The following is a 15,754-nucleotide window of genomic DNA, read 5'->3' as shown; positions in this document are numbered from 1 at the left end:
TGAGACCCGATTTAAAAGAGCTGAGAGTCTCAGCGGACCTCAGACTCTCTGGCAGTCCGTTCCAGACATTGGGCGCATAAACGCTGAATGCCGCCTCTCCCTGTTTAGTCCTAGCTCTGGGGACTTTTAAAAGACCTGTCCCAGACGACCTAAGGGCTCTGGGCGGCTCATAACGTATCAGCAGATCAGTAATGTATTTTGGCCCTAAACCATTTAAGGCTTTGTAGACCATCATCGATATTTTAAAATCAATTCTTTGAGTGACAGGAAGCCAGTGTAAAGACCTAAGAACTGGGGTAATGTGATCTACTTTTTTGGTCCTAGTGAGGACTCGAGCAGCAGCGTTCTGAATTAGCTGAAGCTGTCTGATTGATTTTTTAGGAAGGCCTGCAAAGACACTATTACAGTAGTCAAGTCTACTAAAAATAAATGCATGGACAAGTTTTTCTAAGTCCTGCTGAGATATTAGCCCTTTAATTCTCGATATATTTTTAAGGTGGTAGTAGGCTGACTTAGTAATTGATTTAATGTGTTTTTTGAAATTCAAGTCGGAATCTATCACTACTCCAAGATTTCTAGCTTGGTGTGTGCTTTCTAACATAACAGATTTAAGCTGTGCGCTGACTTTTGATTGTTCATCCCTGGCACCAAAGACAATTACTTCAGTTTTGTCGCTGTTTAATTGAAGAAAGTTTTGGCACATCCAGTCATTGATTTGTTCAATGCATTTACTTAGTGCTAATTTAACACTCCACTGTAGGCCTTTAACACTCCATCAGCAAGATCTGGATATTTCCCCCCAAGCAATGTTACCATGACTATCTGGACATCATCTAACTTACTATTTCAAATGTTAACTCCACCTCTTGTTCATAAGCTGCGGTTCCTACCATGTGTCTAAGGCGCCAACAAATCATGTTATATCGTCAGTGGCTCTAGCTTGTTTCCCTCTGTTTTGAACATGCAACATGTATTCCAATCTAAAAAATTTCAACATTCCTATCCAAATGTATAGAAAAATAAACAAAATGTGTTTCTGTATTGCTTGTAATCCCATGTCGATGTCCCATATCTATTCATGGTAAATAACTGTTTTTTTTAAATTTGATAAACAGCAGATGCCGGGAACTGCTCATTGAGGTTTTTATTGGATCTTGTGGCTTTTGCCACCGTCAACCACTCTGTTTTATTAGACTGTCTGCATGACTGGGTTTATGTCACTCTTTCTGCCCTTGAATTTCTCTGTCAGCATAAGAATTCACATCTGCATCCACACATATCAGCCATTCTGTGCCCCAAGGTTCAATCCTGGGTCCTATTCTATTTTTGAATATGCTTATATTAAGTTCAGATATGTGGAAATACAAAATGTAATGTAATTGTTTGCTGGATTACACATAGTTTTACTTATCCAAGCTAAACGACCCTGGGGGCCTTCCATTTCCACATCCATCTTGATTATATCAAGCGTTGGAAGGCACAAATAGTCTGCAACAGTATGAACGCAGGTAGGCTACAGGTTTTTCTTTTGTTTGTTTGTTTTTGGTGCGCCTAAAAAAAGCAGGAACATGCATTTTTTTTAAGTAGAAATGATGGTGGACTATTTCACTGCATACACAAATTTGCACTTGTTTGTACATCGTAAAAGTGAGTAGAGGATGAAAAGAGTGCTCGAGAGGGAGACCTGGCAGCACATCTTAATGTTCTTGGTGAATCTGAATTATATTTATGTTTATAAAAAGAGAGTGGTAATGTCTTATTCAACTTTCAATTATAAAGAATCAATTTCTTATTATACTCCACAGACCAAGAAGAGGTAATCAGGGCTTTTATTTCCTCACGCTTGCACCAATGCAAATCTCCTTCCAATCCTCAACTCTGAGCTCACATTAGCCAAAAAAACGACCATATTTATATGCAAGTGCAGCAGTCTGACAACACATATTCCCCTTATTATGGCCTGTGTGCACTGGCTGACAATTTAATTGAGAAATATTCTAAACATTTGGCCCCAGCCTGCATTTCAGCCGCTGTATTCTCCTACAATCTATAAAGATGCGTTTGTGTGTGTGTGCGGGCACATAGTGTGGTCTGCATTGGGGTGTGTGTGTTTGGGGGGGGGGGGGGGGGGGGGTTCAGGGGGGTTGAAGATGGGAATCATCTGTAGTGTAATAAGGGTTAATCAATGAGCACTCTTATCTCATTATAGTTTTTGTTCCCCTACCCAAGCAGCCATTAACCTTGCGGGCATTGCTGCCACTGCACTACTAACCTGTCATACCCGGTGAGCCCCCCCACCCCCCCGCTCCCCCCCTTTTTGCCAGACATAATGAATGTCATGCTTTTCCTTTGCCAGGGAGTGTTAAATTGAAAATGGCTGATACAAGCTGCCTGACATTGCATCAGAAAACAGACTGCTTCTCTCACTGTGTAGCCCCCAAGCTTCCAGTAATCACTTGGAAGAGACCGGACAGAAAAGAGGAGACGGGATTGCTGTTTCTATCATGTGCATATGATGATGAGGAGAATTTTTCGAGAGGGGGGAATTCAATTAGGCAATGTTGTGAATCAACTCAAATCAACTATTCCGGTGTTTATATTGGTCTGGTGTGAAAACTGCCAACGCCTCTTAAGGTGTTTTTTGAGCAATGAAAGCCTTACCATCAGGCGTATAGAGGGATAGTTTCATCAGGGAATCAAGAAACAGAGGAGAAGCTAGGGATCAGACTTAACAGTAGCCTATGGTGAAATATTTACTTGGCCTAGATTCATATCTAATGAGCTTAAAGAAGCCCAGTTATGCAACAGAGCTGATGTTAAATGTTTAATGCTGTGTTGTTGTGAGGACACTGGAGAGACCTAACAGTACAGTGCGCTTTAAATGAGTTCATCTTGCTTCCCTCATACAAAAGCAGAGTTTAGAATTGCCCCCTCTAAGCTTTCCTCTTATGTAACCCCCTCCTAGAATACAAACTGACTGAATCAATCAATTTCATACTAGGCTCGAGTGCTATCTTCCAATCTGCTGAACGGCTTTAAATGTTTTGCTATGTTGTTCTTATTATGAATCATGTCATCTGAGTATGATTTACGCAGCTGCATGATAAGTTATAGTTTTTCTTCCATAAGTCTACAGTGCCTGTCTTAGTGGTCGCTGTTTTTCGTGATAGGACTCAGCACTGAGCCATTGTTCCTACATGTCTCTAATTAGCTTTGAGTATGCCAACTCTTTTCATGTAGCTTGTCTACAAGACCCGCACTTTAAGGAGCCCACTCAGCCCCTCTCTGTGCAGATCTGTACCCCAGGGCCGGAGGAAAGAAGGCAAGGATAAAACACAGGGACACAGCATGGTGTGAGAGCTTTTGAAGGGCCTAATAATTCCAACAAAATCTGTCATCTTCATGAAAGGCTTTTTTTAAATTCTGTTTTTGAAGTTTTTGTTCCCTGTCAGTTAAGGCGAACTGGAAGAAGATGAGTTGCCTTTGGTTCCTGAGTAAATGTGGCCTAAGTGATTCTACTTTGTAATATGTGTTTCGGTTGTGTTTGCTGTCTCTCTTCAGAGTTAGCTTTACTCACAGTCATCACAAATTGCTCACTAACTAGGTCCCATAAAAAAAGGTATTGTACTATACTGTTGCCGCAAACGGATAACTCACAAGCAACCTACAGTATATAAGATGAATTCATTCAAATAATGTTTGAGACTAAAGCTCTTACAACTAAGTGTTGCTCTCAAAGCCATCCTGGTGTTTTTATTCCACCAAATGACAAAATGTATTGACCCTTTACTAAAATTAAAAACAAAGTATATCATAAAAAAATATATCATTTTAAAATTGATTATTTATTTTTTCAATGGTGTCACAACAGTTGACTATTAGCACTCAACTAGCATATCATCTTTGCATATGCTGGTAGTTTCAATATCTACATTGTTTTGTAGCCTTAGTACTCTTTAAACTGATTTGGATGTCAGAACAGACAGATGCTTCTGACTCGTGAAAGCCATTGATGCCTACAGGGAGTTCAAAATCACACCAAATGATGAAAGAAGGAAACAGCAGGCTAATGAAGCTATACTGTCATTCTGGGTTTATAGTAAAGCTTTTTCCAGGTCTTTGAATTGCTCAAGATCTACAATAATTGCTCAATGTATAGTAAATCCATGCTGGAGTGCAGAATGGTTAGAGGCTTTACAACATAATCCAATGATACTGTGAGTAGAGCTTTCCCTGGTGCATGTGGGTTTTAGCAGACCACGCAGGTTTTCTATAGCTGCACAGATGTTTTTTTCGTATCTGTGTGTGAGTATTGGAGGATAAGGGGGGGTTGGGGGAGGGGGGAGGGGAGCAGCCCACCTTATCTTTGGCATTCTAGACAAAGCCTGACTTACAACCTTACCAAAACGTGCAAGGAAATCTTTCCTTCATCACCAGAATATCAACACCATCTGCCGGCACTTTAAATTGCCTCCCCCTCACGCTAAACAAGTGGTGTGATTGAGCCTCGTGAAAGTTTTGCAATTCTGATTGCAAAACATACTTTTGGAAGCTCCTCATTTCTAAGGTCCTACCTTTAAACTTGGGGGGGCTGAAAACATAACAAAAGGGAAATTACCATCACTGCCGTTTCTCTTGGGAAGTGTTCCTAATTGTGGTTTAACAATGAAGTTATTCAAAATGTGTACTTTAAGTGGGATTGAAGGGACATCTTACATGTATGGGGGTTTGCTGTGGTTCTGTGATGGAGTATTTAGTGTGTAAAGCTCCCGTTCTTCATTGTTGAGTAAAATATAGACATGATTCATATATCTTAAAGCCAACTTCCTATATTCAGGATGAAAGACTCATAGTGAACATATCCTAACACCTTGGACCTGTAAAAGAAGTTAGCAGTGTTTCACTTATGATACATTTGCACAAAACCAAATTCGGCTTAGGGCCCCCAAAAATTACCACTGGGTGTCTGTGTAACTACCAAGCTGACTACTGTGCACTTTCTTACTTAATTGACCCGGCTTGTCTGAACCAGCAACTAAATGGCACAGTTACCCCTTTTTTACTTACAGTAACATATTTAGTATTGTTGTGTCATATCAAATAAAGTGGTGCATCCATATACCTAATTGGCTTCTCAGTTATTTATGGCAATGCACTACTTATTGATGATTGACACACCTGAATTATCAGATTTAGAAATAAATATTTAACCATCATAACATTAATATTCACTTTGATTTGTAGCACACTGTGTGCTAGCCATCAAACCATGGAATTGATTCCATCAATCACAATGTGCCAAACTTGTCACCATCAGCAATTGGCTAATGAGCCAACTCTCTGGCTTAAATTGACATGCTAACATGATGTGGACTTGGGCCCTCATAAGAAGTAGGATGCAGAAACACTTTGTCTGTGACAGTATGACATGGAGGCAATGCTTTCCCCCCCTAGGTTTGTCCATGTGCAAAGCTGGTCCATTATAGAAGGAGAATGGGCAACTCACTGTAAATGAATCTTAAGCGCATGAGGTGAAAATGGGCTGTCAAACAATAGGTGCCAAAATAGCATAGAAATACATTATGGCAGTTTCTTTTCAGATGGCAACTCAAAAGGGTTTGATGGCCTTGGAAACAATTAAGCCACACGAGGACTATTGGAACGAGATACGACTACAGCTGATGGGTTTGTGTCTTGCTGTCAGAATGCTATTTACCACACACTGAAACGGATAGACGAAGAGCTGATGCTATGAGAGGCACTTAAATACACTTCCTGGACAGATTTGACAATATTCAGTAAAGCTTAAAAAAGCATGGGTGAATGTGAATGTGTGATCGTGTGCGTGGATGCTGGCAGCAGATCTACAGTATCAGGCACTCGTCGTACGCCAAAAGTAGGTGACACATGCTCGTATCACTTGGCACATGATCTGATAAACACCACTACAACCCGCTTTTTAATTGATACGCTTTTTTTTCTATTTAACAATAACATGCAAATATCTAATCGTATAGTCAAAAAAATACTGATTGGGCCTTTAACACCCCACTGTGCACAAATGGCGATCGGCCTCCAACAACTATAGGGACTCATCACACAAGGATGCACTGTCTTCTAAGCCCCACTCGCTCCTCGCCACCATGCATAATTCATTTAGCTCAGCATGAAAAACGCATGTCAATTAGCCAGGTTTATTTTTTCCTCCAATGAAAAACAGCAGGTCTCTCTTTATGCCAGCCAGAGGAATAGTGAAACAGTGCATTATTCAACATTTCTGGACATGGCTGCTCAGACTTTGGCCTCATTCTTCTTAAAAAAAAATAAAAAATAAAAAGCAAGAACAAAGTCTGACAGTGTCAATTATTCTGTTTGATTTGAGCAAGCATATCTCTTTTTTTATTCAAATTTGTGGGGATATATTCTAAATTTGCCTGCTGTGCTTCTGCTGCGATCGACTTTAGTTTGCATTACCCCATTTAGAAGGGGCATGATGTGTTCTATGCGTCAACATTAGCTGATTGGGTCTACTGAATATAATCACTGAAACTCTTCAAGGAACTGGCTGTCGATTACACTGTCTGTCCAATATACTCAAAACACTTCACATTTATTCCAGTGAACAAAGAGCAAAAAAGTGTAAAGCAAACTCCCCATAGAAACCTCTTATATGTTTAAGTACGTAACTGCCATGCTCGCACATATGGGAGTTTCTTTCATTTTGCTCGTATAAGGAAGAATTATGTACATAGTAACTTAGACTTTGGCGTGTATACCCTAGGGGGTTCAAGGCCAGCAGTATGGTTCCATTTAAAAACACTCAACTTTAATCAAAGTGGGATTTTCAGACACTGTTCAAGGCATAGTGGGGGTCTACCTGGGAGTTATTGTCAGCAAGGAACACCACAAGTAGCCCTGTTGCTTGGTTACTGTGCCTGCAGTGAATCGTGACTCTGGTGGCCCCCGCTGCTGAGGTAGAATTAGTTTAACGGAACAGGATTTAAAGGCTGGGCTCGTACAGAATTTGATATTTTTGTGGGGGTGAGAGTCAGAGCATTTAGATTTCTTACATGCACTGATTATTGTGCCAGCTCGGCCGACAACCAAAGCCAAGGAAAACTGCAATTATACCCAACAAGTGACACTCTTCACTATAGGGTGAAACTCTTTAAAGCATGTCTGCCAGGGCCCCAGTTGAGTTTCCTCATCAGTAGTCAACAGCAAACTGAACCTCAGATTATGCATGTAGATGTTCATCTTATCCATGAGTTCCCTTTCCATTGCTCATACATATATGCCAGTCCTGGCTCCTTTTACTTATTGACCATAAACACCCACAACGTCCCTTGGCTCTATGTAATTCCTGAATGTAATACAAGATAAGAGCGTAGACTCACAAGGAATTATTCCTCACAGCACGCTGACCTTCTGGGTCAGATGATGCTACAGCATGCGTGTATACCCTTGTGCCATATAATAAAGTAGCTTGGAATTTACTCTGAAATTAAATTATACAATAATGAAGGTCTGCTGTGACAGGTGTAGGCCTGCTTCCTACAATCAATGACATATCCACTTCCAAATACAGGTTTATCACACTAACTGTACTGATACATTTGCGAAACGTCAACTAGTGCCCTTCAACTACGCCACTAGTGTGTTTTATATGTAATTCAGTGAACTTTAATGATAAAGCTCCCAGTGGTTTAAAGACTGATTCACATCCCCTCACACTGACAGAATGCACTACTCTGCTGTTTCAAAACATCAACGCCATGACTTATGCATAGAAGGCAAAGCAAGCCTCGTCACAGTGGTTTGGATATCTCAGTTTCAACATTCATCAGGGCACTAGATTTAACACCACTGAGTGGTGGTAATGAGTAAGAGGCAGTTTCATCTTCTGGACCACCGTTACTGTGAAGTTAGGGAATGTCCGGTTGAGTTTTATTTTTATTTTATCTACTCTGTTGACCCTTTTCTGTGGTCAGATGGATATGCTATTTGAGGATCTTACAGTGATGTGGGTAGATGCAAAACAAATGCTGAGTTACTCGCAGAAGTTTTGGCAGAGGAGCGAGGCTGGTAACCTGGGGTCAAATAGCTGGAGGATGGCTGCCAAGGATTTGCAGGCAGATCAATATGAGCAGTCTGTGGAGGGTTGCATGTCTTTAAATGGAACCTGGAGCTGTAACACTCAGAGCACAGGGGTACAAAATAACGTAGAATAACTGTATAGCTTTTTAATAACATTAGCCTTGTGCTAGATGGGTAGTGTACTGGAATCAATTTGTAATTTACTCCTGGGTTTGGCCTTGTGCTATCGTTTGCGTTGGTGGTATGATCATTCTCTTGATATGTATGAATGGTTTTAATATGCTTTAACAAGATTGTACCAAGGTTTCACGGATGGTTCAAAGGTGTTCACTGTAAGGCGTCTCTGAAGGCGATGGTTCACAATTTTCCCTTTTAACTTATCATTGATGGTTTTCATCTACAGGAGAGCTCTATTGTGTGGACTTTGTAGCGACATCATTTTTTGCATTGTCTTGTTTCTTAATATAGACTGGATGGCTGAAGAAAAGAATGCTCATTTGAAGAATAGCACAAGGGAAGGTTACTCCAAACTCCATGTTTCTGTCAGAATCAGCTGTTTGAGGGGGCTGTGCTGTTGAAGGGGATCTCTAAATGCATACTGTGGGTGTTACAGTGTCTGCCCAATGCCTAAACAATGAAAGTGACAACACATCAAAACCCCAACTTTTGTAACCTTGCCTTAAACAATGTCACCAAAAGTAAGACTTTATGCTTTGCGCTTGGTTTGCAATTCTGCAACGGAAGTCTTTTTCTGCCATACTAAATTGCAGGAAGGTATGGTTATTGGAACTCAGGGTTAGACTTGAAACCGGTATGGCTGCAGCTTTTTACAATAGACTATGCAGTATGTAATTGTTGCACGTCATTCTGCACTGTAGTCCTACAATGAGGTATATCCTCTTCAGTGAGCAAAAATGAATAAAATAGGTATAGTGCTCTTAAGTACATGTAGTGCAGTTTTAATGTTACTGGGATGTATGCACTCTGTTACAGTGTCCTGACTTTGATGCAGCTGCACAGCCTTGTGAACATAATGTTTATTTATGAAAAATAAAAACATTATTTTTTCAATAGTGCACTGTTATTATTTGTGTTACATGTTGTATTGATTGCTGTACCGTGATTCTACCTTTTTTTCTCTCTTTTTTGAGAAAAGTCCAAAAAAATATAAAAATACTGTATATAATACAAAAAGATTTCACAGACAGGAGTATGAAAATAATTGCTAAGGTAAATAAAGCACTGAAGTGTTTGAAGTTCAGCAGTGTGTTGCTGCTCGGTAAAAGTAATACAAAAAATTATTGATATACATATACAGTATCTCACAAAAGTGAGTACACCCCTAACATTTCTTCAAATATTTCATTATATCTTTCCATGCGACAACACTGAATAAATGACACTTTGATACAATGTTAAGTAGTCAGTGTACAGCTTGTATAACAGTGTAAATTTACTGTCCCCTCAAAATAACTCGACACACAGCCATTAATGTCTAAACTGTTGGCAACAAAAGTGAGTACACCCCTAAGAAAAAATGTCCAAATTGGGCCCAAAGTGTCAATATTTTGTTTTGCCATCATTATTTTCTAGCACTGCCTTAACCCTCTTGGGCATGTAGTTCACTAGAGCTTCACAGGTTGCAACTGGAACCCTCTTCTACCCATTCATGACGACATCAAGGAGCTGGTGGATATTAGAGTCCTTGCGCTCCTCCATCTCCCGTTTGAGGATGCCCCAAAGATGCTCAATAGGGTTTAAGACTGGAGACATGCTTGGCCAGTCCATAACCTTTACCCTCAGCTTCTTTAGCAAGCCAGTGGTCGTTCGGAGGGGTGTTTAGGGTCGTTATCATGTTGCAGTACTGCCCTGCGGCCCAGTTTATGAAGGGAGGGGATCATGCTCTGCTTCAGTATGTCACAGTACATGTTAGAATTCAATGAACTGTAGATCCCCAGTGCTGGCAGCACTCATGCAGCCCCAGACCATGACACTCAAACCACCATGCTTGACTCTAGGCAAGACACACTTGTCTTTGTACTCCTCACCTGGTTGCCGCTCCACACTCTTAACACCATCTGAACCAAATAAATGTATTTTGGTCTCATCAGACCACAGGACATGGTTGCAGTAATCCATGTCCGTAGTCTGTTTGTCTTCAGCAAACTTTTTGTGGGGTTTCTTGTGCATCATCTTTAGAATAGGCTTCCTTCTGGGATGACAGCCATGCAGACCAGTATGATGCAGAGTGTGGCGTATGGTCTGAGCACTGACAGGTTGACCCCCCACCCCTTCAAGCCCTTCAGCAATGCTGGCAGTATTCATAGGCCTATTTTCCAAAGCCAACCTCTGTGTACGACGCTGACCACGTGCACTCAACCTTCGTAAACTGGGCCGCAGGGTGGTATTGCAACATGATAACGACCCCAAACACACCTCCAAGACGACCAGAGGCTTGCTAAAAAAGCTGAGGGTAAAGGTTATGGCCTGGCCAAGCCTGTCTCCAGACCTAAACCCTATTGAGCATCTTTGGGGCATCCTCAAACAGAAGGTGGAGGAGCGCAAGGTCTTTAATATCCACCAGCTCTGTGATGCTGTCATAAATGGGTGGAAGAGGGTTCCAGTTGCAACCTGTGAAGCTCTAGTGAACTACATGCCCAAGAGGGTTAAGGCAGTGCTGGAAAATAATGGTGGCCACACAAAATATTTACACTTTGGGCCCAATTTGTAAATTTTTTCTAAGGGGTGTACTCACTTTTGTTGCCAGCAGTTTAGACATGAATGGCTGTGTGTCGAGTTATTTTGAGGGGACAGTAAATTTACACTGTTATACAAGCTGTACACTGACTACTTTACATTGTATCAAAGTGTCATTTATTCAATGTTGTCCCATGGAAAGATATAAAGAAAAATGTGAAGAAATGTGAGGGGTGTACTCACTTTTGTGAGATACTGTATATATATTATTATTATTTAAGTGTTTTATTTTACTTAAGTGTTGAATTTTAACACAATTATCTGAAAGCTACAGTAAAAAGAATGCTGTTTCAGGGTATGTTAGATATTTGGATTACCCTCTTTGATGTGGAGCTTGACAGCACACCATCACCTGTTTAAATGCAATTGTATTGTGGTATGTGTGTGATTTTCTGTATAAAGCTGAGGCTGTGGTGTGGGAGGAAAATAACATTGATTTTAATGCATGTCCAGTGCAAACACAACACAGAGCAGACATCGTGTGAAAAAAAACGTTTCATTGGGTTTGAAAAGAGCAAAACATTTAAAAACGAGATGGGGAGTCTTGCTCTACAGTGTATGAGTTAAATACCCTGTAAAGTTTGAAACATACAGTATATACACACACATGAATACAAATATAAAAACAGATCAGTTGTCATCAACTTCAAACTTTAAAGCTAAGGTTCTAGGCTGGAACTGTGGAAAAATAAAAGTTCCTTAATATAAAAAATTCATAAGGATTGTCTCCATTACAGCGATATTACCAACAGTAGTTTAAAAGTCATGCATATAGAAAAAGTACATGTGTACTATAAAATACATTTTCAACAGCATTTGTCTAAAGACTAAGTCTAAAATAAAGTATGGATGAGGCCGAATGAATAAAAAAAGGCATTTCGCCAAATCTTTGGTATCAAAATGAGCTCGGGAGTGTTGAGAAGTTGTAAAATGTCACATTAACAGAGGCCCTCAAAAATAAAAAATAAAACTAAGAAAATAAACCACTGATCTTCAATATAAGCAAAACAAGAGGAAACAATACTAACGCATAGCAACACTGCCCTTAGAGATTGACTTCACACTCTGGTACCACTTTACAATAAGCCTCCCTTTATCAGTTGTAACTAAAAGGTCTTTATTTATTAATAAAGATTTACTTAAGACATTAATAACTACCTGTGGCTTGCCAGGTTGTGAAACATTTATTTGGCTAATGTTAATCCTCCTCGTTTTATCTTTTTAGTTGTTATTCAGGGTCTGTTTGACCTCTGACATTCTGTACAAAACTTTATAAATAATATATATTTATATTGCTAGACTTTAATTAATGCAAGTAATGTATGAATCCTTTTTAATTATTAACATTTATAAGAAGGTGCCCTACCACAGGGTTATACATCAACCAGGTTTTTCATAACCTAGCAACCCTGTGAGGCATGTGTAAGAGTTGACACGTAATACAAACCATTTGTTTCAACTTAGAGTATATACCCTTTTAAAAAGGTATCTTATTAAACAGTGGTACCAGATGTGTCATGATGAATCAACATTGTTGATTATTGTGCATTTTGGTCTACCTAACTGTAGGTACTCCTTCTGGACACAATGGGATTGGAAAACGGATACAAATAATTTTTTAAGAAACTGGGGAAATTTGTTCCCACTTTATAATGCTATACTCTAGACTCAGAACTTTAGTGCTGCCTGTTAGCCTCTCTTTGTTGATCTTCTTTCAGCCGGTAGTGGAAGAGGCTGGTCGTGTCCAGATCGCCCGCATAGCGAATAGCCTCGACGAACAGCTTCACCACCTAATACACACAGGGGGAAACAATTAAGCTGAAGCACATCAAAGGGGTCAGACATACAGTATGTATATGGTGAATGGAAGACACCATTGCCATCTTTCCCCAGTCACCAGTAGTGTGAAAAATGCTGACCTGGTAATTGGTGATGAGGGGAACACCGTGGTCCACGGCCATTCTGCGGATGATGAAGTTATTCTTCAGGTGGCGCGAGTTGTTATTGGGCAAGTTGACCACAAGATCGATATGGCCCTCTCTGATCAGTCTATACAAAACAATTGAAAGCACAGTCATGGATAACATTATCGAAGCAGTATTCTACTTAAAGCTCCCTATGCATGTGGGGAGTGCATGAGGGTGATGAGTAAAAGGTGATGGCCTAGAATTGCTCCTTTCGAAGGGATTGCTGCCTCTTGATTGGACAAATGGATGACCACCACATCCTAGCTAACAACAACGTTTCTTCCTCTTCTCTACCACTTCCAACAAGGAGCAAGCAATTACTTCTCTGGATTGATGCAATACTTTTTTAAGTAGTAGAGTAACCATAGATACCATTCGAAACGTTTTTATCATTATTTTGTTGAACATTTAGATATTGGGATTTGTGTAAGCGTGACATTGTATAAGCTTTTAATACCTATTGAGTGGAAGTGACAAGCCCTTTCTGTTGGATATTTTTCTCAGGGGCTGAGGTTTAAGACTTCTCATTTGTTAGGGAATTTTAGGTATCGATTAATTAACTTGTGTTTTTTGTTTTAGGGCATTGCATTGTTTTCCTTTGGCTGGGGTCACAAGAAAAGAGGGGTTGAGTGTCCAAACTGTTTGGTATCTGCTGGATGTGTAGAAGGAGCTTGTATAAAGCCAACAAATATTCCCTATCCGACTGTTGGCCTGATCTTCCCTGTCTACATCTGCTTGCTTCTTAGGTCAGTAAGACACAAAACTGTAACATTAATCATTAATGGAAATCAAATTTCTTAAAATATTTATTTATCTATGGAGTAAAATACCAAGTTGTATCTAGACGTGTATAGTGTATATCACCTGTCTGTATTTGTGTCTGGTTGCTCATCCACAGTCCCTAAGGTTGTGGCATGTTCATAAATATTTGGCAGCAAAATAAGCCCTGTCTGCTTCTCTCAGGACTTAATTCAGCTCTTCCAAATGTGAAATTATAGAGTGAACTTTTAAAATGTTTAGCTTTCATTGAATGTTTTACATTGTTGGAGGAAGTGTATCTCAGGCCGTGGCTCCTGCATTGCCTTTTTCATTTGAAGGCCTTTGACAGACAGCATGGGATTGGGGCTGAATTCTAATGGAAAATATGGAGGACTAACAACAGTGACAACAAAGGTCATGCTTTTTCTCATTGAAGAGTTGGCCTCTATGCCACCTCGCACAGCTGATGCCAGCCAGCCTAATGTGTGTCTGTCAATGTTGTGTTGGTCTAGGCCCATTAAATTCCCCTCACACCCTCTTCTTCACCAGCACATTTCCAAACATATGGTCCAGATGGCTTCACTTTAGCATGATCATGACTTGTTTGTGGAATCATTACCTGTATTTTGCAGACTGTTCCTACTCAAAAAAAAAAGGTTGTGCTTTTTCACTAAAGAAAAGTGAAGGTCATTAATTTTTTTATTTAAATTCTTAAAAAAAAGTAAAGCCCCTCTCTCACTGGGCTGCGACAGTGTGCGTCAAGTTGGAGACACAAAATTGCGAGAAAAGATGCGAATTAGCGACAATTTTCACTTGCAGTCTCACCGAGTTGGTTCCTCACGACACGTTTGCGAATGTCCTGGCCAACACTTGTCTGGAGCTCGCATTTATGTCTTGCGAACGTCTGGCGAGCATCGCATGAACGGAATGGCAGTCTAATTTTTGCCTTAAATCAGTCAAAATTTAGTTTCATATGTCGCCAAACCCTCGCAAAGTTGTCTCACATTTCCCGCACTTTCTGACTCGCGGAAACTAAATTGAGAAGGGTTTGCAACGCGTTTGAGACACATGCGACCACTCTGAGACTATTTTGAGACTAGATTTGTCGCACACTTTTTTTGAACATGTTCAAAATTCAAGCGACAGGACTGCGCGGCTCTGCGACTCATGCGAGGAAATTGAGACCCCAGCGAATGTTTGGAGACAGTTTAGAGACTCCCTCGCGAATGCAGTCTCCAACTTGTCGCAAACAGTCACAGTCCAGTGAGATAGGGGCTTAAGAGTTATATTTTTTGCTAACTGTTGACCATGGCCAACTACAAAACGTCCATGCAGCTGCTTTCTGATAACCCAAAACTTGACTTTTCGGTAGTCTGACATAAGACTTTCCTCATCCTGCCTATTCCTGCCCTAATGCTGGCTAATGCAATGGCTCTGGACTTCTAAGTCTGCCACATGGTCTTTAATCTGAGAAAATTAAAGGGCAATGCCCTTAGATCTTAAAGCAATTTCTGATACGATATCAAATAACTCTGAAATAACTTTTGAATCTAATGAATCACAATGTATGTATTTCTTAAATTTTGCTGTGGGAAACCATAAGCAAGTCTTAGCTTCTGAGTTTTGGCTCAATTTCACATGTGTCAAAAGCATTAAAACATCAACGAAGTGTTAATATAAACACAATACATATTTCATATCCCAACCTCTTTATACTGGGCAAGTTGCTGTCTCCTTCCTTCTCAGAGGGCCAGGCAACTGGACTGGCAGGCACGTCATTGGCGCACAGCCAGGCAGAAGTGGCTTCAGTAGCATATAGCTATAGGACAGAAATATGGCAACATTACAAAAATTATTTTGTATTATTTATATATATATATATATATACTTATATATATACTTATGTATGGGATGGGCCACTTACTGTCATGACAATACATAACAACGATACATAATGCCGAAAATAATATTGAGGGGACTGAATTAACCTTTTTTTCTCTTAATGAGGGATAAGCATAAGAACCTGGAATATCTGTCAACCATTGGGAAATGTGTCTGATTTTCAATGATTCTGTTGTGTTTAAAACACAAAAACATTTGAAAAGTCACCTTGAATCCCTCCTCCTTTAGCTTGTGGGCTGAAGCCAGGAAATTGGGTCGGAACGATTGCTGGA

At 40.1% G+C, this 15,754-nt stretch overlaps 1 protein-coding gene across 1 annotated transcript in view; it reads right to left on the bottom strand.

Annotated features, from left to right (window-relative positions):
• Positions 1-11,334: 11,334 nt before the first annotated feature.
• The window catches only part of cps1 (carbamoyl-phosphate synthase 1, mitochondrial), a 49,197-nt gene continuing 44,777 nt past the window's right edge, over positions 11,335-15,754 (bottom strand). The window contains exons 35-38 of the mRNA XM_080037884.1: positions 15,690-15,749; positions 15,287-15,399; positions 12,774-12,903; positions 11,335-12,644 (exon numbers count right to left, since the gene is read on the bottom strand). Of these exons, the coding sequence (XP_079894010.1) occupies positions 12,531-12,644; positions 12,774-12,903; positions 15,287-15,399; positions 15,690-15,749 (417 nt within the window). The 3' untranslated portion in view covers positions 11,335-12,530. The remainder of the gene's footprint in view (positions 12,645-12,773; positions 12,904-15,286; positions 15,400-15,689; positions 15,750-15,754) is intronic.

This window comes from Ammodytes marinus (genome assembly GCF_949987685.1).
Source record: "Ammodytes marinus genome assembly, chromosome: 12".
NCBI lineage: Eukaryota > Metazoa > Chordata > Actinopteri > Uranoscopiformes > Ammodytidae > Ammodytes > Ammodytes marinus.
This window is presented reverse-complemented; position numbering and strand designations above follow the sequence as displayed.